A 25,408-nucleotide genomic window follows, 5' to 3' on the forward strand; every position below is an offset into this window, starting at 1 on the left:
TGGAAGACGCATGAGGATGAGGTCATTTGGTGTGTTCAGCCTGGAGAAGACACTGAGGGGAGACCTCCTTGCAGTTACAGCTTCCTGGTGAGGGGAAGAGGAGGGGCAGGCACTGATCTCTTCTCTGTGGTGACAGAACATGAGGGAATGGCCTGAAGTTGAGTCAGGAGAAGTTTAGATTGGTTATTAGAAAAAGGTTCTTCACTTAGAGGGTGGCTGGACACCAGAACAGGCTCCCCAGGGGAGTGGTCACTGCATCAGCCTGACAGAGCTCAGGAAGTGTTTGAACAATAATCTCAGGCACATGGTGTGATTCTTGGGGATGTTATGTGCAGGGCCCAGAGCTGGACACAATAATTCTTGTGGGTTCCTTCCAACCCAGCATATTCTGTGATTCTGTGAATTCACACTGCACAAAGCAGCCCAGAGCTAACATGCTGGGAAAAAAACTGAAGTGTTTGAGTCCATAGGACTCCTGCAGTGTCCCAGCACTGAGATAATGAGAAACAACTGACTGCAGCACTGGAGTAAACATGGGCCAGCAAAGACATACAACCCACAGTACCCAGCTACTACATGTCCCCAGCAGTGTTGATTGATGATGAGATGGGGACTCTGCAGGAGCCAGCTTTGACCCATCCTGGCTGAAGAGCTCCAGTTCAGTACAAACCACAGCATCTCCATCCATAAGGAGACGCCCATCATTGCGGAACTACATCAGTACACAGACTTAAATTCCACCACTACAAATGCAAAACCTTCATAATTAGTTTCAATAAATTTACAGGTAAGAAGTACCACATAGAGGAGTTAATGCAAGTAAAACATCCACTAGAAGCATTACAAACAGTAAAAAACCCACAAAACCATAAAAAAACCTCCTACACTGTAACTTTTCAATTAAATAATATTATACAATAAATTTGTAAGCATTGCTCTAGACAATTTCTCTCTTTTGTTACTATGACGCTTTTTTATTTTATTAGATTTGAGACCACATTTACACCTCTATTGTATAACTATAAATACACTGCCTTCCAGTGTATTGTCAGAGAAGATTCTTTTCAATGGTTACATTGTGGCTATAATATGCAGCTAAATTAAACAGTCATAGTAGATGTATTTATTAAGATTAAGTCCAAACTCTGCTTTGAGGAAACTGCAGAGTTATATGGCTCCCTCCCAACCTGTATATAAGAGGTTCTTTTGTATAAAGCCAAATGGAGACAGGAGTGGGGTGGGGAAGACAGAAATGGAAAGGGACACTGTGATCCTGGAAGCTTCCAGTGTATGCGTCAGGTGCAGGGCTTTGGAAGTGTGCATGGACCAGTTTAGACAGAGTAAAAGAGCATCAGCTACTCCTTCAGGCTTTCCTTCTAGAATCAGCATGAATCAAATTTTTAGAGCAAGGAAAACCAATATAGCAACAGAGGTGTGGTGGGAGTAAGACAGACCCCTTGTCTTTTACTATCAGTGAACCCTCTACTTAAAACTTTCCCAGGTCAGGACTGGCTCGGGGGGGGATTGGCTTGGGGGAACACATACAGATACACACTTAAATTTCTCTATAATTTCTTCTGTATCTTTCCTCTTTTTAGAGCTAATGAAAGTCTTCTTTTACAGAACAAAGAAATGTATTCTTTTAACTGGCACTAGCTGGTACAGCGTTCTTCACAATTTTAGTCAACTGTTTTCACGGCAGGCCTGTGAGGCTAATCCTCAGCGACATCTGTGCTGGTTAAAAGGAATGTTTCACTACAGCCACTGTGCTCAGTTCCAGTAAACTCTCTCACTGTTGAGAACAGGGTGGCTGCATGAAAATGAACGACTGGAAACAGGTCCAGAAACACTCTCAATTCTTAAACTGTGAAGGGAATTGTTTGTGACACTGTATATGGATTAGGGAACTTTCAGCAGGACGGGGAACTTTCCAACTCGGTACTCACAAACCAAGAATTGGTATAAGATACAAAGGTCATCAACAGCCTTGTCATCAGGAACTCTGAGGTTGTGCAGTTCAAAACCCTGAAAGAAGGCAGCAAGACAAACAACAGAATTAAGAGTCTAGGACTTCAGAAGAGCAAACATGACGTTGTTCAGAAACCTGCTTGGCAGCATCCTGTAGGAAGGCAAAAAGTCAAGGAGGACTTGTTGGCTTTCAGGACACCCTCCTCAGAAGTATGAAAAGAGCCCTTTGTGATACCCCAAAAAATCACTGTAGGAGGCCAGCATGGATGAACAACAGTGTCCTGACTGAGCATAGGTGTAAAAAGGAAGCACAGGGCTGGTGGAAGAAGAAGGAAGCTACTTGATTCAATACAAAGATACTGTCCAACCACATAGGGATGGAGCTAGGTAAACCAAAGTCTGGGTAAAGTTAAAATTAGCAAAGGAAATGAAAAGTAACTCTAAATGTTTTTAAAGATACCAAATGGTGAAAAAGGAAGGCTGAAAAGAACATACATCCATTACTCAATGTGGCACTGAACCTAATTGAATGACTAAGCGTGAGGTGCTTGGTGTTTTCTTTGCCTTGACAGGCAAAGTTTGTCAAGTCTGTGAGCCAACTATCAGAATTCTGGGGAGTAAAGCATTATCTACATTGTTAGAAGATTAAATTGGGCCAATTGGGTATACACAAGTACAATTGATCACATCAGACACATGAAAAGTTGCTGAGGGACCTTGCCAATACCATTGCAAGATTGTCATCTACTATCTTTCAAAGGTTTTGGCAATGGAGAATGGTTCCTGATTCTTGATAGCCAGAAAAAGGCAAATGTTGCATCCATTTTCAGTAAAGGACTTCCCCAGAGGTAACCTGTGCACAGCTGTAGGTGCATCAGCTCAACCTCAGTATCTCAGGAAGTCTGTGGTAAATTCTCCTGGCAAACATTTCCCACACACAAAGGATAACAAGGTGGAACAGGCAACATCGATTTACTAAACAGCAAATCACACCCGACAATTGGATTTCCTTCCGTGACAAGATGTTGGGCTCCCTGCACCGAGTTAGAGCAATGGCATCACTCACCTCGATTTTACCAAGGCCTTCAATATGACCCCTCAGTGGGACAGACAAATTAGTATGGTTTGGAGAGGGACATGATAACATAAGCACAAAAGTGCCGGGGTATTTGAGCTCAAAGGGTAGCGATAAGCACTGAGAAGTCCAGCTACAGCTGGTTACCACTGCATCCCTCCTGGAACAAAACTAGTGCCAATAGCGTTCAATGTGCAACATGGATGACAAGGAAGAGCACACCTTTAGGAAGATGGTGGGAGCATCGATGCACTGGAAGGTAGGGCTGCTGTTCAAAGGGTAGACCCCAGAAGTGGGCCAAAAGTGACATCATAAGCTTCAGCAAAGGCAATTGTAAAGTCTTATGTCCAAGATGGATTAAACCAATGCAACAAGCTAGAGGACAGCTAGAGAATATGCAGTGTTCCACAAAGTATCAGAAGGTCCTCGAGGTAAAGAAAACTCAGCAATGTCCCCTTTTGGCAAGGATAATCAACATGTACAATGCTGTATCAGTAGTAGTGCTACCAGCAGATCAAGGGAAGTTTTCCTTACCCTTTACTAGGCACTGTTGAGACTCTCTTGGGCACATTTGGAGTACTGTGTCCAGTTCTGGACTCACAGGACGAAAGTAAGATATGGACATACCAAGTCCAGCAAGTGCTCAAGGATGCTGGAGCTTAAGAAATGAAAGGAGAGATTGAGGAAACTGTTCTTAGCCATCTTGAATGAAAGAAAGCTGAGGTAAAGATCTTATTGCTTTCTATAAAGACATGATGGAAGGAAATGAAGATAACTCAGCCAGACTCATCTCAGTCAGTGAAAGGACAAGATGCAATAAGCAGAAGTTGCAAAACAGGAAATTCAGATTTGCTTTAAAGAAAAAATGCTCCCCTGTGACACAGGCTGACAAAATAATTTGTGGCATCTCCACTGCTGCAGACTGAAATTGTTCACTCAGCTGAACAATACCATGTACAATATGAACTAGCTGGACCTTCTCTGAGCAGGGGTTTGGTCAAAATGACCTGAACAGGTTCATTTCAGCCCACACTGTTCTATGATTTGGTGACTCTGATCAGTTTAATACCATGGAAAACTGCATTCCAGTATCCACCACTATAAATGTAGCCTCCTTTTCCACACAGAAAATAAATAAATAACTATATTTTGGAAGCAGAGAAACATAAGAAACAGAAACTGTTTCTGAGAGGCAACTTCTTTTGTAAGTGATTGAATATGGACCAAATCACCAGCAAGTGTGTGGTAATAAATTATTAAAAGTCAAGAAAATAGCTCCTGAGAAAATATTGAGGAACCGGATTATTTATTCTTAATCTGGGAAGATCTCCACTATACAAAAAATTTCCATAATGCTTCAAAGGCAAAAGTAAAAACTATTTCCTTGAACTAGGCCAGGAGTTACATCATGAAAAACTGTAAAAGTTAAATATTTGGAAACAAGAATGAAACAACTTATTACCTTCCACCAAACCAATTTCTTCAATGACAACAATATTTCCTAACTTAACAAATAAATTCCTATATGACATTATATCAAATGCATTCTTGAGTTCTGGTACATTAACTCTATTGTCCTTCTTATTAATCTACAATTAATCTTGCAGTACCTGGCAATGCACTACATTTAATTTTGTCTTATTATTCTTTTCTTCAAATTTCTGTCTAAAACTTTGTATTCTGTTCTTAAAATGGAGTTGGTACATGTACCACTCATTAGTCAAATATTACCCCTATCTGATAGTGCTATTAAAAACTGAAATGGCAAAGAAAAGATTATTTGCCTTTAGAACTGAAAGCTTCTGTTAGCCTTTGAAAAAATTATTTTAATATTTTCCATATGAATTTTATAATGCGGTTTGAATCAACTCTACAAATATGAAATTTCATTTTAAGAGACAGACTTCTAATTCTTCCTCTGAGCATCTATCTAACTGAAATGTAGCTTATTTTATACTGATCATATTTCATAAATTTCTAGTTATTGAACACATTTAGGATGCTCAAGCTTGTTCCAAGGTGAAAGAGTTTCTAATTTTAATGGACTCTAGCTGGTGATCTACATGACCCTTTGACATTTCAATACCCACATGAGAATATGTTACAGAGCCTTTCTATTGTGAATTATTGTGTCAAGTGCAATGATGCCTTCAGGCTCTAAACAGGAATTTTGGTCATTGAAATGGACATTTTAGAGTAAAGGAAGCATAGATAATAATCTGCTTCACTAAACTCATCCTAGGATAAAGATGTCAAAGAGTATCCATTTGCCCTGAGCTGAAAACCTTCACCTATTGCAGAAAAACAAATCATGATCTCTATCTGGTTCAGAAACCCCCAAAATCAAAAATACATCAACTCAGAATATAGAAATCCCTAACGAAAGCTCCCAGCTTGAAAGTGGACTATATATCTTGAGATGTAACTTCAAAATTGAGAATGTTTCAGTGTTTTTCAGGCTTGAAGGTCACCACTAACTTTCCTTGAAGTTATTACACTCATAACTGGAAAAATATAGCTAAATGAGTTGCTGGCAGACTAGTACTTTTTCAGATTCAGGATAAATTTTGGGAGAACGCACATAAAAACATTCTTCCACAATCATACACAGGCAACGTCATCAGACCTTGAAGAGCTCACATTAGGAAATCCACTTGAAAGTCACAAAATCACAGATCTTTTAAATCTAGTGTCAGATACAAATAATCAAAGACATTTATTCTCACAGTAGTTATAGCTGCCCATGAAGTAAGTTCCTCATTCTATGAGTGGTGTTACAAAATTAACATCCATAATCAGAAAAATGAATCTTCATAATCTCAAAATAAATTTACTATTTGGAGGGCTTTGCATGTATGAAAAAATAGCTTTTTTAAGTTCATAATAAGTTGGTCTTCTCAGTGTTGTCCATCTATATAAACTTTGCACAAACACTGCTCCCTTCCCACAGTCAATGCCATAAATAAGGATGATCTCCAGATGGTGTAAGCTGTTACAAAACCACTGATCTTCTCCCAGTTATGATGACATGCATAAATGCCCCATTATCCCCATAATATTTATCTATGTCTCACTTAATTGCATTTATGACATCATCTGTACCATGATCCCAAAGAAATGTTTTTGTAAATTGATAGGAACTCCAAAGATAAACATAAAGAGGCCTGAACTGTCATTAAAGAAAGTGGATGACAGTAAAGTTATTTTTTGTAGTTTTGCAAATTAGAAACCATCCAGTCATCCACTTAACTACTAAAAATGCAAATTATTAAGGTTCTCAAATCAAAACACAACACCCCTCATAAGACACACACAAAAGACAGTTTTATCAGTAAGAATGTAAGCCATCCAGGTAATCGAGAATCCACACAACCTTTCAGCCTGCACAAGAAAAAGTCAACCGGTAAATATCTGGAGAAATGTGGGAAACAGAGTATAGTTTTTTAACTAGAAATGAAAGTGTTACATAAGTCCAGCCACAGCCAGTCAAATACAGCTCATCTGCAATAAACAAACTGCAGAGATGTGAGATGGATAAACTAAGCTGAAAATTACCTCTCTCTCAAATACAATTTTCAATGCTACTTCAAGAGAACTCTAAAACTACAGCACTGGTTTTCCCATCTTGACTGTCATCTGTAAGAATATCTGAAGTTCTGGCAGTAGATACTTCAACAATTTGTCTAAAGCCAATATACGCTCTATGTTTTTAAAGACTTTCTCAGATATATCTAGGTTTTAGTGTGTAAGTACTACAAATTGCTCTTTGAAATTAATTTAGTGGCCAATTTTTTCCCCTTTAGTCAGCCCTTATTCTCGATTTCTTCTTCTTCAACCAGGCATGAAACATTGTAATTCTCTGCACTGACTCTACTGTGAGTTAACACCACTACTGACATGTTTAAATCATCTCAGGTAGCAAAAAGAAAGCATCAGTGTTAAATTAATTCTCATTCTAATACTTTACAGTCAATAAAACCTCTTAGGAGATAAAAGTCCTACTGCTCATTATGCCAAATCATCTGTCAATCTTTATTTATGCAAATCAACTCATGTTTTTAACCCCTTTAAGTCTGCAAAACTGACAAGTGCATTAAAGCCTTATAACACACTTTATAAAATCCACATACAGAAACAGATTAGCTCAATAAAAGGATAATACTTCCATGCCTACCCATCCTTCTATCAAATTGTATGAATGCTGTTAACTAATGTTAAATGCCAGAAATAAATTTTTGTCTTTCAAAATTTCTCACTCATATTATTATCAACTCTATTAAGTGACTCATTAATATTCAATTAAATACTACAGAAAATTTATTTTATTGCTTCCAAAGATAATAAATCATAAAAATGATTAAAACTCTGCAGAAGCACAGAATGACAGAATCATGTTCAGGAGTGTGGTACAATATGCACACCAGGAAAATTAAAATAATTGGTTTAGTATATTTAAAACTATTTTTTTAAGGTCAGTACAATGATTGCACTACACATGTGAAACTAGAAAAAATATTTTTGTAAAAGCAAAAGAATAGTAAAATATCAGAATGGGTTCTTTCCACTTCCTTTTATGCAACTAAAGTCTAAGTTTATTAAAGAAGTTTGTTGATTTTCACTTTGCCTTAAAACCATTAAGATTAATCACAGGGTCAAGTGCTTTCTGAATTGGAGGGGTCTTAAGGTTGAATACACATTTAGGGGTAGGCTTGGATAATTTACATTTTCATATTACTTCCACTGCTCCCTCCATACCTTTTGTGTACAGATGAATTAAAAAGCTTACAGAACTGCAATTTAAGTGCAAAGAATCCCATTTGTCAAAACAAACTAATAGCTATCAAATGCCTTGTAGTCCTCTCATTTTAAGCTGTTAACAATGATTCTTTCGTGCATTCCTCGTCATAAATTAATAACTATTCTGCTTGAATGGAGCCCCTATACTCAGAGACAGCATCACAAGAGGCAGCAGCTTCTGAAACACTGTTTGCCTGCTTCCTAAGTCCGGAATTTTGCCTCCACAGACACAAAAATCACTCTGGTTGGCAGCTGTGATTAAGCAGAATGAAGAAACTGGGCAAACCAAAAGGACAACTGTGGCACTCTCCATCTTAACATTGACATTATAAAGCTACTGTTGCTTTTGTCAAACGAGGTTCTATGATATTCTGCTGAACTGCTGCATCCTCAGTGCTGCAGTCATATGTTTAATTCACTTCTTTGAAAAGGTTCATGTCTTATGCTTCAGTTCCAGCCTCTTCAACATACGCTTATTTTTCCAGTATTTAAACAATATTTAATTGCTTTCCTTATTAATGTCATGATCTACCAGCAGCAGGTGAGCTTTACAGAGCACTTTCTTTTTCTTTCCACATCTTGGGGAGTTGTACAGATAACAACTTGGTTTTGGGAACTGCAAAAAACTATGAAGTGATCAGCCAGCATACACTGAAAGACAGGAATTAAAACTGATTTCAGGGTTGCAAACAAGACCTACCTATGACAGTGCTTGATAACACCTGCTTTTCCTTCCCAACTTTATATGGCTGGCCAATAGAAGAACCCGAGAATCTTGTCTTCTTTCCAGACAACAACAAATTTAAACTCCAGCAGTAGATATTTGTGTCTCTAGCTCTGCAGGGCCTCATTTGAAAATGCCACACTCTTACTCAACTGGTTTGCTTATGTTTGCAATCACTTGCCAAATGTTAGAGCACAGTACTTCACATTATTGCAAATAACAAAGGGTGCTTCAGCACTGGGAAGACTCCACTTCAGTTATTCTGTAGCCTTGTATTTAAAAGGCATGATGCTACACGTGCTGATTCCTGCTAAACTCATGCTCAAGCTGTCTAAGCCTCTAAACAATGTCACCTGGCATTTAAAAGATACAAATGAGCATGTGGTGGCTAACATGACACTGCAAAAACCCAACTAGATAAAACAGTTCTGTATGTACAAGGTGCACCCCACAAGGCTGGCTACCTCAGCCACCTCTTTTATGTACCTGTGGGACAGAGACATGATCCTATCTTCTCCCTGTCCCTCTATGCATCTTTGGGTAACCCTGCTGAAGGATATTCAGCCAGAAGTGCCATACATTTCCTTAGCTCAGAAGCTGCAAGGACCCTTAGGGGTACCATGTGACATGGAGGGAGAAGGAACTCCTGACTGCCTTTACACAATTTATATCACGTAAGGTCCAGAGAGCACCTATTCACAGAACTTTCAGCAGATGAGGAACACGACAATAGTGACAGGATAACAACACAAGCTTGTGCTGGAATTGTCAAGAGCTCTGCTGAGCTCTCTCTGCCTTGATCAATTAATGACAGAAGGTAATTTCCCTTAATTCCATTTAACGCCATCTATTTTCAAAAAGGGAAAAAGGGGGACATGTATGGGCATATGCATATGTTCTATACATATGTCTATAAAAGGAAGGAAAACAAACATTTATCAAACAGTACAGATAATAGATCTCATCCTAGACACTGAATGTATCTAAATCACTGCAATACAGCAATCCAGAAATTGCATGGGGGAATTCAAGCACAAGGTGAAATGCTGAACAGAATTCAGATCAAACTCTCATGTTCACAAGGTCTCATCTTCTTCTTCTTCTTCCCTGTTCTTCTAGAGGTATGAATTACTTCTGGCATGAGTCAGACACAATTTTCACCATTACCTTTAGCACAGTTTATTTTACAGTTGTAATTCCAGGCAATAGGGTACTGTATCAGCAAAAAAGGTCAGAGAAATACAAAAATCATCTTGAATAGGAGAGCTTGAGATTATTAGGAAAAGAATGATAAGTCATGTCAAACACCTTAAAAAGACATCTCTTTACGTAGCTGCTTCCTCTGCTACTTGGTCAGAGAAATGCTGTCAAAGGTAACAAGCGTAAATACATTACTTTCACTTTCTATTTTTATAAGCCTTTATTAATTTTAGATAGTCACATTTTTTTATTGCTTCTAAACCAAGACTACTGTGCAGAAAAATGTGCACAAGAGCCTCAGTAGAATTGTTCTTATCCTCTATAGCACAGAGCTTACAACAAAACTCCATCAAGTTGCAAAGTGTGAATCCTAGACAGGAAACAACGTGGCAACTAAGATTACTCCAATATTTCCACGTGCAATGCAAGTAAAGATAGAAGAGAGTGGAACAAAATGAAAAAGTTTTTAATTAAATAAGGGGATATACACCTGCAGGGTTTACCCATAAAGCCTACAGTGTATGACACAAAATAGTGAGTCTGCAACAGGGCTATGGCAGATCAACGTGCCCTCCAGTCAGCACTGAACTAGCAAACCAACACAGGAATAAATTATGCTTTAATCAGATTTTTCAGCTTCTGGGCTGTCATCAAAAATTGACTATTTCTTTTACTCTCAGAAGACCTATTCAGTCTGTATTTATTTCTTGAAAATCTGACTACTTATATCAAATGTAGTTGAAATCTGAGGAGAGCTGCAGATATTAAATAGAACAACCCTGAGATCTCATCAAATTCCTAGGAAGAGTCTCCACACTCAGAATTTTTCATGCTGAAATATTATTCAGAGCATATTCTTTTTTACTTCAGATGCTATTCCTTTTTATAATTGTACTATCTTTCAATATATTCTCTTTTGTGTATCTCTCACTGATCTTGATCTGTCATGGGTGACGGCTCTGAACTGAGGAAAACTGCCAATAAAATAAGGATGGGAGAAAAATATAGATTTTAACATCATGGATCCTGCATGCTGAATATATGTCTTATGATTGCAGGAGAACTAGAATAATATGGTAATTTATGAGTGCTTGAAATTGTGGATAAAGGGGACTGGATATGAAATGAAAGCCATGTAAACAACTGATAAGAAGAATTACAACCAACAACCTCAGGACTACTCAGAGTACAGGAAAAAGTACTAAAGATCTTGTAAATGTCTGAAAAGAAAAGAGCAATAGGAAAATCTATTGGAATTGGATGAGTGATTAGGGTTTAGTGACAGAGAACTCCCTTCTGCAGAAGCAGCATGTACATTTTCTGCTCAGCACCTGAGGAAGGACAAACAGTAAGCTGTCTGTTCTTTGCAAAAAAAGCAGAAGACAATATAACTATACCAAAGACAGCAATGAATCTAGAGATAATTGTGTATCAAATAACACAGATATGCAATAATATAGCAAATACAATTGAGAAAACAGTAATGGGTAAGATTATTCTAGCAGCCACATTTCACTGATTCAGGAACTTAGTGTGCTTATCCATTTGTTCATTCATTATACTCTGTAGCACAATGAAATGTGTCCATCACCTAACATGAATCTTGGTCTGACCTCGTATTTCTACAAAATTAACATTTCACTGAAAAACTGCATTAGTAACTCAACCAACAATGAAAGGCTGACACTAACTTTAACTTCAGAGAGAAAACTAGATCTAAACAAACTTTTCCTTCTTAGATAAAACAAAGATTTGCACAATATACAGTGTTCATGTCCAGGAGACCATTTTTTTTAACAACTCTGTTTGTGGGAAAATAATGGAGTGTGAATACTGATACTCCTCCTGCATCTATGTTAGAAATAAGCCATTTTCATTATGCAAATGTGATGTACTTCTAATTAAAGAATCCATGCAATATCATTAAATTTACCTTAACACACATACAATAAAAATTGCAGCAGTATAACTTCAGGATAAAGAAGAGTTCCTGCAGAAGAGCTTAGCATTTCAATGTGTGCTTACATAAAAGGGAAAACAATATAAAAAAAGGAATTGGGTTACTTCTAATATCTGTAATTACTGTTATTAAAAATTAATTACCTCATAAGAATAAAGAAACAATGATGATGTTTATTGTTCCCTGCTACACACAAAAAAAGTACTTGGTATCATGACCTCAGTGACACTTTTAGTGAAAACACAATTGGTGACAAGCCACGCATTCAATTCCAGCAGGAAAAGATCATTTGCCTTTCTCAGACCTGAGATGTAATGGTGAACATTATATATAACAATATAAAAGAGAGCTGTGATCAGATTTGATAGATCAAAGGCATAGAATGAGACCTTTAACAGCTACTGTTACTTCATAATCGCAGAATATTTTGCAGAATATGTGACATTTGCAAAAGTTGTCACTCAGAAGAGATGAAAAGGCCCTGGCCTCCATTGACCACCATGTTGCCTTTGATCCCACAGAACAGAAGAAATCCATGAACTAGTTAGTTATATGACAATGTCATTAGCTGTTGCTGCTCTCCAGTTAGGTAATAATAATAGAATAGCATAGGGAGCTTTTACAATCACTTGACAAAGACTGTTATTACAGCTAAAATGAAATCAAGAGGTTTGCTTTCACAGGGGAGAAATAAAGTTTCAACACATACTGAAAAAACCTTGAGACCTTAATCTTCAAGAAAAAGCATAAGGAACAGACAGAAGAACAGTTCCTCCTTGCTAATATTTTTCTGGCAGGTAGCTGTTGTGGATTGGGATTTCTGTTCTTCCCAAGTTGAACTGGGTCTTGCACCTGGGTCTTTGATATCCCAAGCACCTACCTCACTGCTAATTAATTCACTATGGTGAAATATAGAGATGGGAAATTTTCCTAAGGGGTATTTATTCAAACTGATACATTTATTCCAACTAAAAGATTTTGGAGCACTGACTTTTGGGTGCAATGGTAAATACCAATCAAAACCAGTTCTCACATGGTTCTACTTATTATCAAATTATACTGGATTTGTAACATTCTCTGGAGAAGAACTGTAATTTAATGAAAACTTTTTCTAGTTAAATAGTTTTAAGTGATAAAGAATGATGATTCTAACATCCAGAGAATCCAGTGAAACAAAGCAGAATAACAACGTACAGCATTTTTTAGCATGAAATTGCATGGACACTAATTGCAGAGTTAAGACCCATACAATAGCAGCTTGTTGGGATGGAAGGAAACTCTTCTGATGAAGAAATAAACTACACCAGGAGAAATAAGAATCAAAGTGGCCTTTCCATTAATTTGGTGGTGTATACAGGTTCTGAAAATCAAAAACTTTTATCAGGAATTCTTCTTGCTTGTCTAACTGCCTAACTTCGCTTACCAAATACATTTTAACCAAATACAATAAAGTGAAGGAGAGAAGGGGAGGTTACCTGAACCCAAACTTTCATACTGTAGAGGAGAAGAAAGCATTTGTATGGCTGCTTTGTAACTCATCTGAAATGTACAACTTTGCATCAGTTCCACAGCACAATTAGCTACATTTTCCTACCGAAGGGAGACACAGCTGTAGTTTTGGTCACAATTGCTTTGGCTGGGCTGGTCTCTTGAGAGAAGACCATGAGTTGAACACCAGCAAGCAGATACGCTCTGAGTACTGCCAACTGCCAAGGGAGTCAAGTCACGTATGCAGTGCAGGAAAGAGTTCAGCAGAGAGCTGGAACTGCCCTCTCTACAGCCATCTGAGGGGGGAATCCAAAAGCAATTATTATTGAATCAACCCATGCATGATTCATGGCAGCTTCATCATTCTTATTTCAGACACATTGAAACACTTTTGATCAAAAAGCCAATGGAGAATACTTCTGAGAACAGCGCTGTCAAGACTTATTTGGAAAATAAGAATGAAAGTAATTTCTTAAACCATGAAAACAGATACAAAACCAGTAACATTCCACATGAACAGAAGTTTCAGACTTACTCAGCTTTCATTTTTACATAGGACTTGGGAAAATGTGAACACAGCCTTCATCTATATTCTCTATTGGAAAAATGAAATTGTTCTGTTTTGCCAAGCATACGAGGTGACATCCCAGAAGAAGGGACGGGGAAAGGAAAAAAACCCAAAAGACAAAACATGCACTTTCAGAGTTTTACTTAAAATTCTTGTTTACTTAGAAATTGGATTTTTTTTCCTCATGATCCTCCTGTAAGTGTTATTCTATGTACTCTCTGGAGCAGCAGTAAGTACAAAAGTGAGGAACAGAAAGCCATGCAGCAATAATGTCTGGGATATAAAGTTAATCTAGTCCTCATATCATTTCTCTAGATGCGGCACATGAAAAGTGTCATGAAAATAGTTCCATCATCCCTCTCCACCACTCTGCAATGTCCCATTCCTGTGCATGAGAATATACAGCAGCTTCATCTGTCTTTGCTGCTTTCTGGAAATTACACTGAATTTTTAGGAAGCTGTTAATTGATGAGTGGAGACAGGTGGGAAAAAAAGGCATTCTTATTTTGTACATCCATAACTTTGTAAATTCCTTTTAAACATCCCTTCCAGTTACATCATTTTTAGCACCTTGCCTTTTTTGTAAGGTATTTAGCAGTCATAATTTCATATTTACTGCTTCTCATATTCTCAGAACTGATATTTTCAAGAATACAGAACAGTAGTAGATACTTCCATGGTTTTTTCTACCTTGTGTCTCAGTCTTGGGTTCAGCGGTTATGAAGCAGAGCAAGAGGTAAGGTGATCCTATTGATCACTGACTCTTCAGCCAAGACAATGGCACCTGTTAGTACACTGGAACATATTCCACTAATGACCCATTGCCTATGTTCAGGACAAATGTTATGAGTAGAGCAACATGAGAATAGGCCCAGTGAGCATAACAAAAAGCTGTGCTTACCTGAACAAGCAGGCAGTATAATGTGATGACACAGCTAGAATGATCTTAACTGCTTGCTCTCTCAGGTATAGCAGAGCAGTACAACCCCAGCAGGCACAGAGGCAGGATCCCAACCCTGTATCAAACACCAAAAGAGCCAGCTCATGCTCCTTACAATCAGCAGCCTGCTCCTGAGTCTGGATGTGAGCTAGCACATATGGACACATTTCCATTTTCAGGTGACATTCAGCACCACAGATCTTGTTCCATACTTCTTACAATAAAGAGCAGTCAGCTATACTGTGCCACTGCCCAGGGGCTGTCTGGCTGGAAATTTGTATATGGGGCAACATTCTCCCTCTGCTGATGTAATATTGATAGATTCAAAAGAATTATTCCAGACATAGAAATTATTCAGAAATTACATCTCACTCAAAAAAGATACTTTGCAGCTGCATCTGTCATGTAATTCTGATTCCCCAAACTGTTCTTATGTCTCTAAATACATACAGAAACTGGACCATATACCCCTGCAGTGAGTCTATTTCCCCCCTTCCTCAGTGTGTACTTCCATGCCTTTTCCGGCCCTCTGGAGATATCAAGACCTGTATGCATGGAGTAAGAAGTCTTGTCATAGACAGAGGTTGAAAAAGGCACACAGATACCCAGCAGTCCTGCTACCAGCACTGTCTTCATTGATCCATGGAGTCATGTCACAAATCCTGCAAAAAGCTAGTGAAACCACAAAGGATATTCTTTCCCTCTAAGGCATTATCAATGCTCTCACCAATAACTAGGGAAATTTCTGCTAGTTTTTAGATTTGATGTAAAATCAGTAACATAGAAACCTCAGGTCATCAAAGATCCACAGACAGCTTTGTAAGATGAGAGACATTAGCCTTGCTGTCTCTGTAAATCCCTGCCTAGATTATTTTTTTAAGTTTCTCTTCCTGTTATGCATTAAACGCTGCTGTTGATTCTAGGACAGAAATGGCTGTGGGGTAAGAAATCCCAGTGTATATTTTATATATCAACTTGTTAGGTAAGATCATTATTATTTTAACATACAAAGAAGTTCTGAAATTTCTCTGTCACATCATTTGCTGTTTACCCAAAAATGTGCTTACATCAGATGTTGATAAATGATTAAATACCTTTCTGAATTAAACCTCTAAATTCTTTTCTGAAGACTAGTAGGGAACATTAACTTCTTCAGCTTTGTACCATATTCAGCATTCATTCTGCAGACCTGCAGATACTGCTATTGCTGACTTTTTTGTTAAAAATGCTCCACAAAGTGTTTCAAATAATATAGACTGTATCTTCAGAAACTTAATTCCCTGTTCCCTCCTAATTTTTGGTTTTTTTATTCGTTGCTTAGATCTCAGTTCAAGATACTGCTATTTTTGCTCCACTGTATCTGCCATGTTGTTGCCACTCCTTAGTCTTCCCTGGCCAGCAAGAGGTTGTTACAGACTCCCAGCCTCACCAACATTCAAGGGACTTGAACAGTAACACAGATTACAGCCCAAGATTTCCAGAGCTTTTGATATTATGTGGTTTAGTTTTTAAGATCCTGAAGTGAGAACATCTCACAATGAGAGGCCATACAAAATACCCAGTATCCTTGAAAAGTTTCACTCCATGCCTACTACTTGAAAATGAAGTCATATTACCTAAGTTGTGTAAGTGCTACTGCATTTTGATTGCATTTTTGTCAATGGTTGTTGCATATTTTAGCTCAGATTTCTACACTTAAAAGAGAGAAAACAAAATTGTGTACTGTATGGGGAGAAGTATTATTCTAAGACTCACTTGAGACCCACAAGACTCACTCTAAAATGCTCAAGAGCAGCAGTCTTCCAAAACTGTCCTGAGTAATTAACAGGAGACTTGTTCTTAAAGGGAGAGGAACAGGAAATCTACAGAGAGAAAGAGCCATTGCTGCCTTCCCACATCCTGCCTTTTGCATCTGATTTGTCAAGATAATTAGGTAATCCACTCACCAGTGGAACAAGGTGGTCCTTTGCAGAGCCTGGACCCTCTGAGGAACCATCCTATTCTATGCGCTCCTACAGGACAGAGGAAAGCAAAAGACAAGCAGTGGACGTGGTGCAGGCAGATCCTTGAGCGTTCAGATTTATCCTTCAGGGCTAAGAGAAGCTGGAGAATTCTCAGAGCACAGGGTTTCTCTTTGAATAAGCACCACCAGTATAGCACACATGTAACTTTAAGAACTCCTCTCCCACATATCCCCAAATAAAGTTTTAGAACATTTCAATTACCATTTCAAAATCTTTTTATAGGTAATTTACTTGGATCATTGTAGTTTCGCTGGAATTAACTATAAATTAATAAATCCAGATGGAAAAAACCCCAAAGAAACATAACTTCAACTCATGTACAATACAACAACCTCAGCAAGTGAAGATAATACACTAGAAATTCCTAGTACATGTTTCTTTCATTAAGAAATTTTTTTATAACACTTGAAAATCAAAAGTAATTTTAAGTTATCTTAAGGAAAAAAAAGCACATAACTAAAGATTAGCAGAGTGGAATTAAACTAGTACAGAAAATCAATTACTGCACTGAAAAACAGAAAAGGGAAATGGGTTTATAATCATCTATCATGAAAAACAGTTGCTTAGGAACAAGTCTCATAGAAGTTTACTGTGTTTTCTGAAAGAATTACCAAGAAAAAAATCAGCACTGCAATGGTTCAGATCCCAGATAAATCACTAAACATGGTTAGAAACTTGTAACCCTAAACATTGGCACATACTGCAAAAGCTTAGGAAAAACCTAAAATCCACTATTTTAACTAATATCTGGATTCTCCATGGCACTAAGCTGTCTGTGTGGTGGGACTTGCAAGTCATATTTCTCTCTCGAACTGAGCTGTTTGTGTGGGATGGATGCAGGAAGCCACTGCTGAGTGATCACACATACCAGACACTGTCCCCACCACAGACCCCCACTAGAAGTGGGGGCTTCTGCTATACATGACTTGGTGTGTGCATAGGCACATGGGGAAGGCACTTTCCCACACCACAATTAGCAAAGAAGTGGTAATTGTGACATTGACAGCACAGGTCTCGCTGGCACAGGCCTTCTGAGCTTCATGAGGACAGTTTTCCAAAGCATCCTCCCACAAGCTGTACCTCAATTAAAACTATTTCCTAGATTCACACTGGTGATACCACTGTTACATTTTCCTGTGACCTGCCAGGTGCTGTAGAGGTGTTTGCCTGATGTAACCCATGATTTAAAGCATTGCTGCTGTAAGAACTTCTCTCTCTGCAGCCAAGCACCCCACAGCTGTAAGGCTGACAGCTGGACTCTATGCAATGGGCTTGTTTGCAGTGCACTGCAAGAGCCTTACAAAAAGCTCCAAGTATTGAGCTATTACTAGTTGGCAGGTCTAGGACATGTACACAGAGTAGGACTGACAAAATTTATCAGTCTGGCCTGGCTACCTGTTCCAAATAAGGCGGGGAAAATCATAGAAAAGCTGAAACATGCTGGTGGCAGATGAACATCTTACAGAAGGAAAAGAAAACATAAATCACCTCTCAAAGGGAATCTTCCCCTTTGAAAACCTGCTAAGCAGTCAGACATCAGTCCTAAAGTCAGTCAGTGTGCACAACAGGAGAAACCCAGGCTGGGCCAGGAGAAAAATCAGCACAACCAAGTGTTCCTCTAACTAACACCAGTGCTGACAGAAGACAAAAGGAGGGAACAGACCAGCTCTGAATCCACCCCTTCAGCCTGCTGGGCACTTACCTATTTGCTAGCTAAGCTGATGTGACACATGCAGATAGTGATAGGACAAGAGGGAATGGCTTGAAACTAAAACAGGAGAGATTTAGATTAGCTGTTAGGAAGAAATTCTTTACTCAGAGGGTACTGAGACAACTGGAACAGGTTGTCCGGAGAAGTTGTGGATGCTCCATCCCTGGAAGTATCCAGGGCCAGGTTCAATGGGGCTCTGATTAACCTGATCTCATGGGTTGCATCCCTGCCCATAGCAGGGGCATTGGGATTAAATGATCTATAAGATCTCCCCCAACCCAAACCCTTCTATGATTTTGTAACAAAGCACAAAGCTTTATGAAAATTCTCCCGTTTCAATACTCTGCAAAATTGTTAGTGCTGCAGCAGCACCAGACCTTGTGGTCTGTATTCTGTTTTCTACAGATCAGCCATGATCTTTTGGTTTATGATCCTTTTTTCTATCTGCATGAAAGGCCTCCTAGATGCTAAATATTTTTTTTAAATATCCTCACTTCTTTGTTCTCTTCACTAAGGTAAATACTGACATCAAACACAGTGTTTAATCAAGTTCCAAGACCAAGAAAGAACTCCAGTCATGCTCGTCTGAGCTGGCAGTGGGCAAGGCTGGGTTTGTTTTTTATTTAATTATTCATAAAGACGAGCAGTGGTATGACTAAGGGCACTACTGAAGGAATGTTTGAGTGAAGAGGTGGGCATCACATCTACTTCTTCATGATTCACTTTTACTATTATTATTTGTCATCTTTTATTTCACCACTGCAATTCCAGATTTAAAAAATGACCCATTCACAACAAAGCTTTCACTCAGCAAATCCACATCCACAACACTGATATTTTATTCATACGAGTAATTTTTTTTAAACAAAAGGGAAGTACATTCAACTCTTCCAGAAAAGAAGCTATCCACACTTCCCACATAGCTTTGAGAATGCACCTAAAACCAACAATACTTGATATGCCATTATTTCACTTAGGGTTCTCGTAGTAAATCTCACATTTTATTCCTAATGCCAAAGCTTGCCTTTTTTTTTTCAAAAAATGACAAAAATTCATTTAAATGTATTAGACTGGGGGTTACAATAGAGCTGTGCTAACAGTTGCACTATTGGTATGAAAAAGGGTAGCAGTACAGAAATGGATATAGAAAATAAGCCCAGACTTTAGTCAGTCATCTTCACATTATATTCCATGCATTTTATTTCACTAAAAATAGTATACTTGATTGTGTATGTCAGTGCTAAACAAATAATAACCATTCTACTGCATGACAAAAATGTTAATCCATCCCAGATAACACTGCCTGTCATTTAATTGCCATTAAGCTTTTTGTCCACATTTAATTCTCAAAACCTACATTTAAATACTGCTTATCAACGCAAATCCTTTAAGCCTCCTGTTGAGCAGACTCTGTGTGCAAGTGGCTACACTCACAAGCAAGTTCACAAACTTGTATATAAGACTCATTGTATGCACTTCAAGTTTAAGGCCTCCTTCTAAGGCATTGCCTTGCACTGCATAACAGCCTGAGGTATGAAACCAAGTTACAAAGAATTTGATGAATATAGTTTTACTGCCAAAATTTTCTTTTGCTCATGTTTGCAGAGCTGGAAAGTCTAACACAGCCTGATGACGCAGACCCACCATGCCAAACCGCCTTTATTTGGGGATACCAATATCAGTAGGAATTCTTCAAGTAGCCAGTTATTATAACCTTTGGCTTCTGTGGTGGAAAATGCTGCTGGGAGAGTGTTTGACAAACAGCATGCTGGTTATTAACATTTATATTGAAAAGTATGCCATATACATCCCACGCATTTCTGAATCACTACTCCACCTTCCTCATGCAAATTTAACAAATTGCTTATATTTTCATGGAAATCTTCCAGTTTTATAAAATTAGGTCCCCCAGGGATGCAACTTTCATTTATTTGGTAACTACATGAGAGTTAGGGTATAAATAAAGTTGCAGATATATTGCAATGGCTCAAGCAAAATGATTATGAAGTATTAGTATAGGAAACTGGGTATTGTAGCTGACCAAAGAAGTTCACTGTTAAATTAGTGAGTGTACACAGTGAACACAAAAGTGCCTAACAACTAAACCCAAGAAATCTCACAAGACTTCATGGAAAGTGAACACATGTGGAGGGAAAAAGCCTATGTAATATAAAATAAAAAAACATATGTGTAATGTTGAAAGTGAAGCATTCTCTTCTACATACTTGCAAGATATGCAGAGTGAACTAAAAGCTGGATTTTCTGGGGCTTGATAACAATGGTGTTGTCCTTTTACTCCAAACCTCAGAGACTACATTTAGTCACCCAGAATATGAGAGATTCAGACATGATTTTTTTTTTCCAGTGCCCAGTATGAAGTAGATCCATCAAACCTAAATCCCATGATGATTTGTGTATTTGTTCCATACTCCAGGCTATAAAAGGAAACGACCCCCCCTCCATACCAACTCGTCTACCTTTTTGATCTCAACAAAGCTATAGCAACATATTTTCAGAAGACAAAGCATCTCATCAAAGAGGCTAACAATCTGAAACACAGCTGCCACTTTGTACAGTACTCCCTAAAGAGATTATGTCTAATGAAGAGTCTGGAAAATAATTTTACAGGTCATTTCAAGCAAGACAGTTGAGACTAGATATAAAAATTACGTTATTTCAATGGCAGAAACTGCTATATTGCAGGCAGGAAATAAATCATTAAACACATTATTCAACAAACAATAGGGTTTTAAGTATGTATTAGGTTTGGTAATTCCGAGAAACACTTAATTGGAAAACCACAAAAGTTGAGGAATAGTCTATGCCTCAAGGCAGTTATGCACATCAGAACCCTTTTTCCCCCTGTTTTCATCTGATAATTTGTGTGCCTCATTTACTTTACAACTGACATTTTAATACACAATTATCCCTTCTCACGTGTATAAGAAAAAGTTTCTTTTTCACAATGAAAAATATTTGAAGGTATAAGTAAGCAGTATAACCAGATGTCTGACTGGATAAGTGTCTTCTCATTAGCTTAGTACACTGACAATCTGTCCTTCACTAACATTTTTTCAGCAGGGAAGTTTACATACAAGTGCTATCACTTCCAAATCCTACTGCACATCAGCACTCAGATTTCCATCCTGTTTTAAACTTCAAAATTGGACTCTGCCAATGAAATACTTGCACAGGAAAAAAACCCCAACATATGCACATTTTTTCATTCCAGGAATCAATCTTCTGATATGTATGTTGCAATGTATTTCTTGATACACAAGGGGCAGGACTTGATGACTAGATGGAAGAGCACTACTAGAAAGAAAGTGTTTACTTGCATATAATTTCTGACACATACCTATTAAAGCCTTAAAAGGTAGCCTCATCTTTTGGAAGTCAACTTATTTACAAATTCTATGGATTGCCCAAATTGTGGTTTTCCTACCTAAGGTTCTGAATGGAAAAGAAAAGCAAGATTTTTCAGCACAAAATTCCATTAGAATTTTGTTTTGCATCATACCACATAAAAAGGTAAAAGCCTTCTATACACTGCCAAAAGACTGTGTGACCCTACTTGGCACAGTTGATGAGCTCAAGCTACCTTCTTGAAATCTTTTTTATAATAAAGGTAGCAGCTACCTTGGATACAATAAAGCTGTTGTCCAGAAAGAGGAGCTAAAAGACAGGAAATAGATCTCTGTAAACTGTTTGGACTTTTACTATCATCCAGAAACTGCAGCACTTAACAGCAGTCACAAAACAACACATGAAAAGCATGTTCTACAAACAACATATGCAGTAACATCAGCATTAGCACTAAATCACCACTTGAGAAAAACTATTCCTTAGTATCAAGCTACTTTTCAAGCAACAGTTACATGCCCTGTTACACCAGTACGTGTGTTACCCTCTCAATAATGTTTAAAAGGAGGTACAATTCAGCTTTGTTTGGACATCAGCTGTACTCTGCATTACTGTTCTCCATTGATCACCACAATAACATCAGGAACTACCAGTAATTTGAAGATTAAAAAAAAAAAAAAAGTGTAGAAAAGTATTCTTGTTTTGTGTAGATCATAAAGAGTATAAAGATTATATCCTAAACACGGCCCACCTCATTATTTATTAAATTTTTAGCCATAGCAAAACTAATGACTTCTGGCTGAGAAAGCACATCTGCAAAATGTACCTGAAATGTGATGTAGGTGGAATTTAGGCAGAAGAATTCAAAAAACTGTGTTTGGTAATCACCATACCCTGGAGGAGCTTATTCACTCACTGCATTCATTCCTGCCAGCCAAGGAAGTCCTGGCAGTGGCTGCATGTAGGCATTGGCTACAGACCTCTGTGAAGCGATTCTTTTCCACATCCAGAGAAACCCCAAAGGACAGCTTCACCATGCCTAACATGCATGTCTAAAACCAGCCCTTGATAACTTCCTGTGGTTAGTGCTATCCTTGTTCTCCAGAGCAACTTGATTAGGATGCAGGCTTTCCTTATGGCCACTGTGAGGTGATGAGAGGCAATCTCCACGTTGGGACTGTGCTGGACCAAGAGCTGCTAGCACAGGCACTTTTCTCACTTCACTCTTGAAGGGAAAATATCAGCACCCCACAGACTTGCAGATTTTGTTTGAAGAGATGATTTGAAACACTTATGCAAGATCTATCCTCTCACAGCTGCACAGCCACTCTGAATGAGTACGTGGCAAAAGAACTTCGGAATTGCCATATTAGTTCAAAGCTTTAGTCCACTAGTGAGAACCAATCTGAACTAAACATCATAAGGCTTTTTCTTCTGAAAGGATTCATTAGACAGATGCATTCATATATTTTGAGATGGGGTTTAAGTCCAATGTGCAATAATGTATGCTGTTACAGCTACATGAGCACAGTGAATCAGTGATCCACAGACACTTAAGAATAGCAATACAGCAGTAAATTCTGAAAACTCTGCTTGTTCTTAGCTGAGTTTATAAATATTCAAACACTGTGAGTGTTCCCAGTCTCGTTGTTATTCCTTTCCTATATCCAGGTAGTTGTCAAGTGGCTGGTAGGTGGCTCACAAACAGAACAGCAAATATTAGGAGAGACTGATAACTAGAATTTACCAGTTAAGCAATAAAATATAATTTGTACAAAAGAAAGTACACATCTTCTGGTAATCATCTGAGATTTTAGGACTCATCTTGCATTGCTTAATACCCATTTTCCCCCTCTGTTGGATAGCTTCTCCTCAGAAGCATTAACAAGTGGTAATTATAGTAGTCATGCTGACAGCACACAACCAGAGGGACACTGTCAACACTGAAAGCCAGTCGACGTGGATGCTAAGTTGTGGTTCCTGGAACCTTTGTAATTTATGTTTATGTAATTTAGCTTTTATTGCTTATGTTCTTGCACTCTGCTTTAAATGATAACTACCTGCCAAAACTCACATCATGAAATTACACGACGCTATGTGGCTTTGACAAAATGCAATAATGAAAGGAGGATGGTTTTATGCACACACCTGCAATGTGTGCTCTGTCAGTGGGAGCAACCGATCGCAGGAGTTAAAATTTCTGTAATTGCATTAAACCCATTAGATACCGTAAGTTCTATGTACAACCGACGTCTCTTGTCCTGCTCTTCAGAGCTGAGCCCAAGCCACCCTTCGCATCCCTTTCAGCGGGAAGGCACCACGGTCAGCTCAGAGACCTGCCAGCCGGGCACGGCGGGCACGGCGCTCCTCCACCTTACAAACACAGCTCCCCCGCTCCTCCCCCGGAGAGGCCGAGGGAAGATGACAGGTTTCCCCCCGCGGCTGCCCGCGAGCGGTCCCCAGCCCCGCGCCGTGACCCCCGCCCGCCTGCGCCTGTCCCGCCACCGCCTCCCCCCGCGCCCGCGCAGGGACGGAGAGACCCCCGGTCCGTCCGAGGGGACTCACACGGGGTAGAAGGCGTAGGGCGGCAGTGCGCTCTCCTCGCACACCTCCGCGTCCAGCAGCAGGTAGTCCTGGCTGTCGTTCCGCCTGGCCCCGGGCGCCGGGGAGCTGCCCTTGCGCGGGGCGTAGGGCTGCGCCTGGCTCATGCTGTCCCGCGGCTCAGGTGCGGGGCGGCGCGGCGGCTCCCTCGGGGCGCGGCGGGAGCGGCGCGGAGCTGCCGGCGCTCGGGACCGCTCTGGGCTCTCCCCCGGCAGCGCCGCGGCCCCGCTCGCTCCGCGCCCCGGCAGGAAGGGATTCCCGGCAGCCGGAGCCGCCGCCCGCCGCGCCGCAGGCGACGCGCAGATCGGAGCGGGGGCAGGAAAGTTTGCGGCGCGTCAGCTGGCGCGGCTGTCCCCGGCCGGAGGGAAGGGGCGGGAGGTGGGAGGGCGGCGGGCTCCGCTCGCCTCCCCTGGGGGTTCGGTGCCCCCTGCGCGCCTCCCCCTCCGGCCGCCGCTGCCCGCAGCGCCCCGGCCCCGCGGAGCTGTGGCCCGCAGCTCCGTCCCACCTGCGCTGCCGGGGCTCCGCGCCCCGAGCGACCCTGGGCGGCCGGACCCCGCAGCGCTGCCCCGGGCAGGGGCCGTGTCCCGCTGACCGCCTGGCCGGGACGGTGCCGACCTCCCGCCGCTTCTCCCAGGGCATGCCCGTGGTGGTCTGAAATGAATCCCGCCGAACGCTCCCGTGGGAATTCGGCAGGACCTGCGGTGCTGCTGGCGGTGGCTCCCCGCGGCTGGGGAACAGGAGCTCTTGCTTGGCTTTATTGTGGCTTGGTAGTACAGCCTGCGCTGTGCTTGTGCCCTCGTGTAAGTGGCCGAGGAAGAGCATCAGTGAAAATGAATGCTAATCCAGTAAACCCAGAAAATCTGCAATTTTAAGTCTTCCCCAGAAAGTGGAAAATTTCCTTGGAAATTCCACTTCCTTTTCAGGCTCTTTACGTCTTTCTTTTATCTCTGAAGCATCCTCTTACAAGCGCTGTTCACCTGTTTCGGAGA

The 25,408-nt window shown here is 39.9% G+C and overlaps 1 protein-coding gene across 2 annotated transcripts in view; it reads right to left on the reverse strand.

Annotated features, from left to right (window-relative positions):
* The window catches only part of TRPC6 (transient receptor potential cation channel subfamily C member 6), an 83,808-nt gene extending 59,193 nt beyond the window's left edge, over positions 1–24,615 (reverse strand). Inside the window, exon 1 of one of the 2 annotated variants that reach the window (XR_007201748.1) lies at positions 24,384–24,615. Coding sequence is in view for 1 of the 2 variants with exons in the window: in XM_048295282.1 (XP_048151239.1) it covers positions 24,384–24,526 (143 nt within the window). In the remaining variant the exon portion in view is untranslated. The remainder of the gene's footprint in view (positions 1–24,383) is intronic. The other variant, XM_048295282.1, reaches the window with a different exon arrangement.
* Between the last annotated feature and the right edge of the window lie 793 nt (positions 24,616–25,408).

This window comes from Corvus hawaiiensis, chromosome 2, assembly GCF_020740725.1.
Source record: "Corvus hawaiiensis isolate bCorHaw1 chromosome 2, bCorHaw1.pri.cur, whole genome shotgun sequence".
Taxonomy (NCBI): domain Eukaryota; kingdom Metazoa; phylum Chordata; class Aves; order Passeriformes; family Corvidae; genus Corvus; species Corvus hawaiiensis.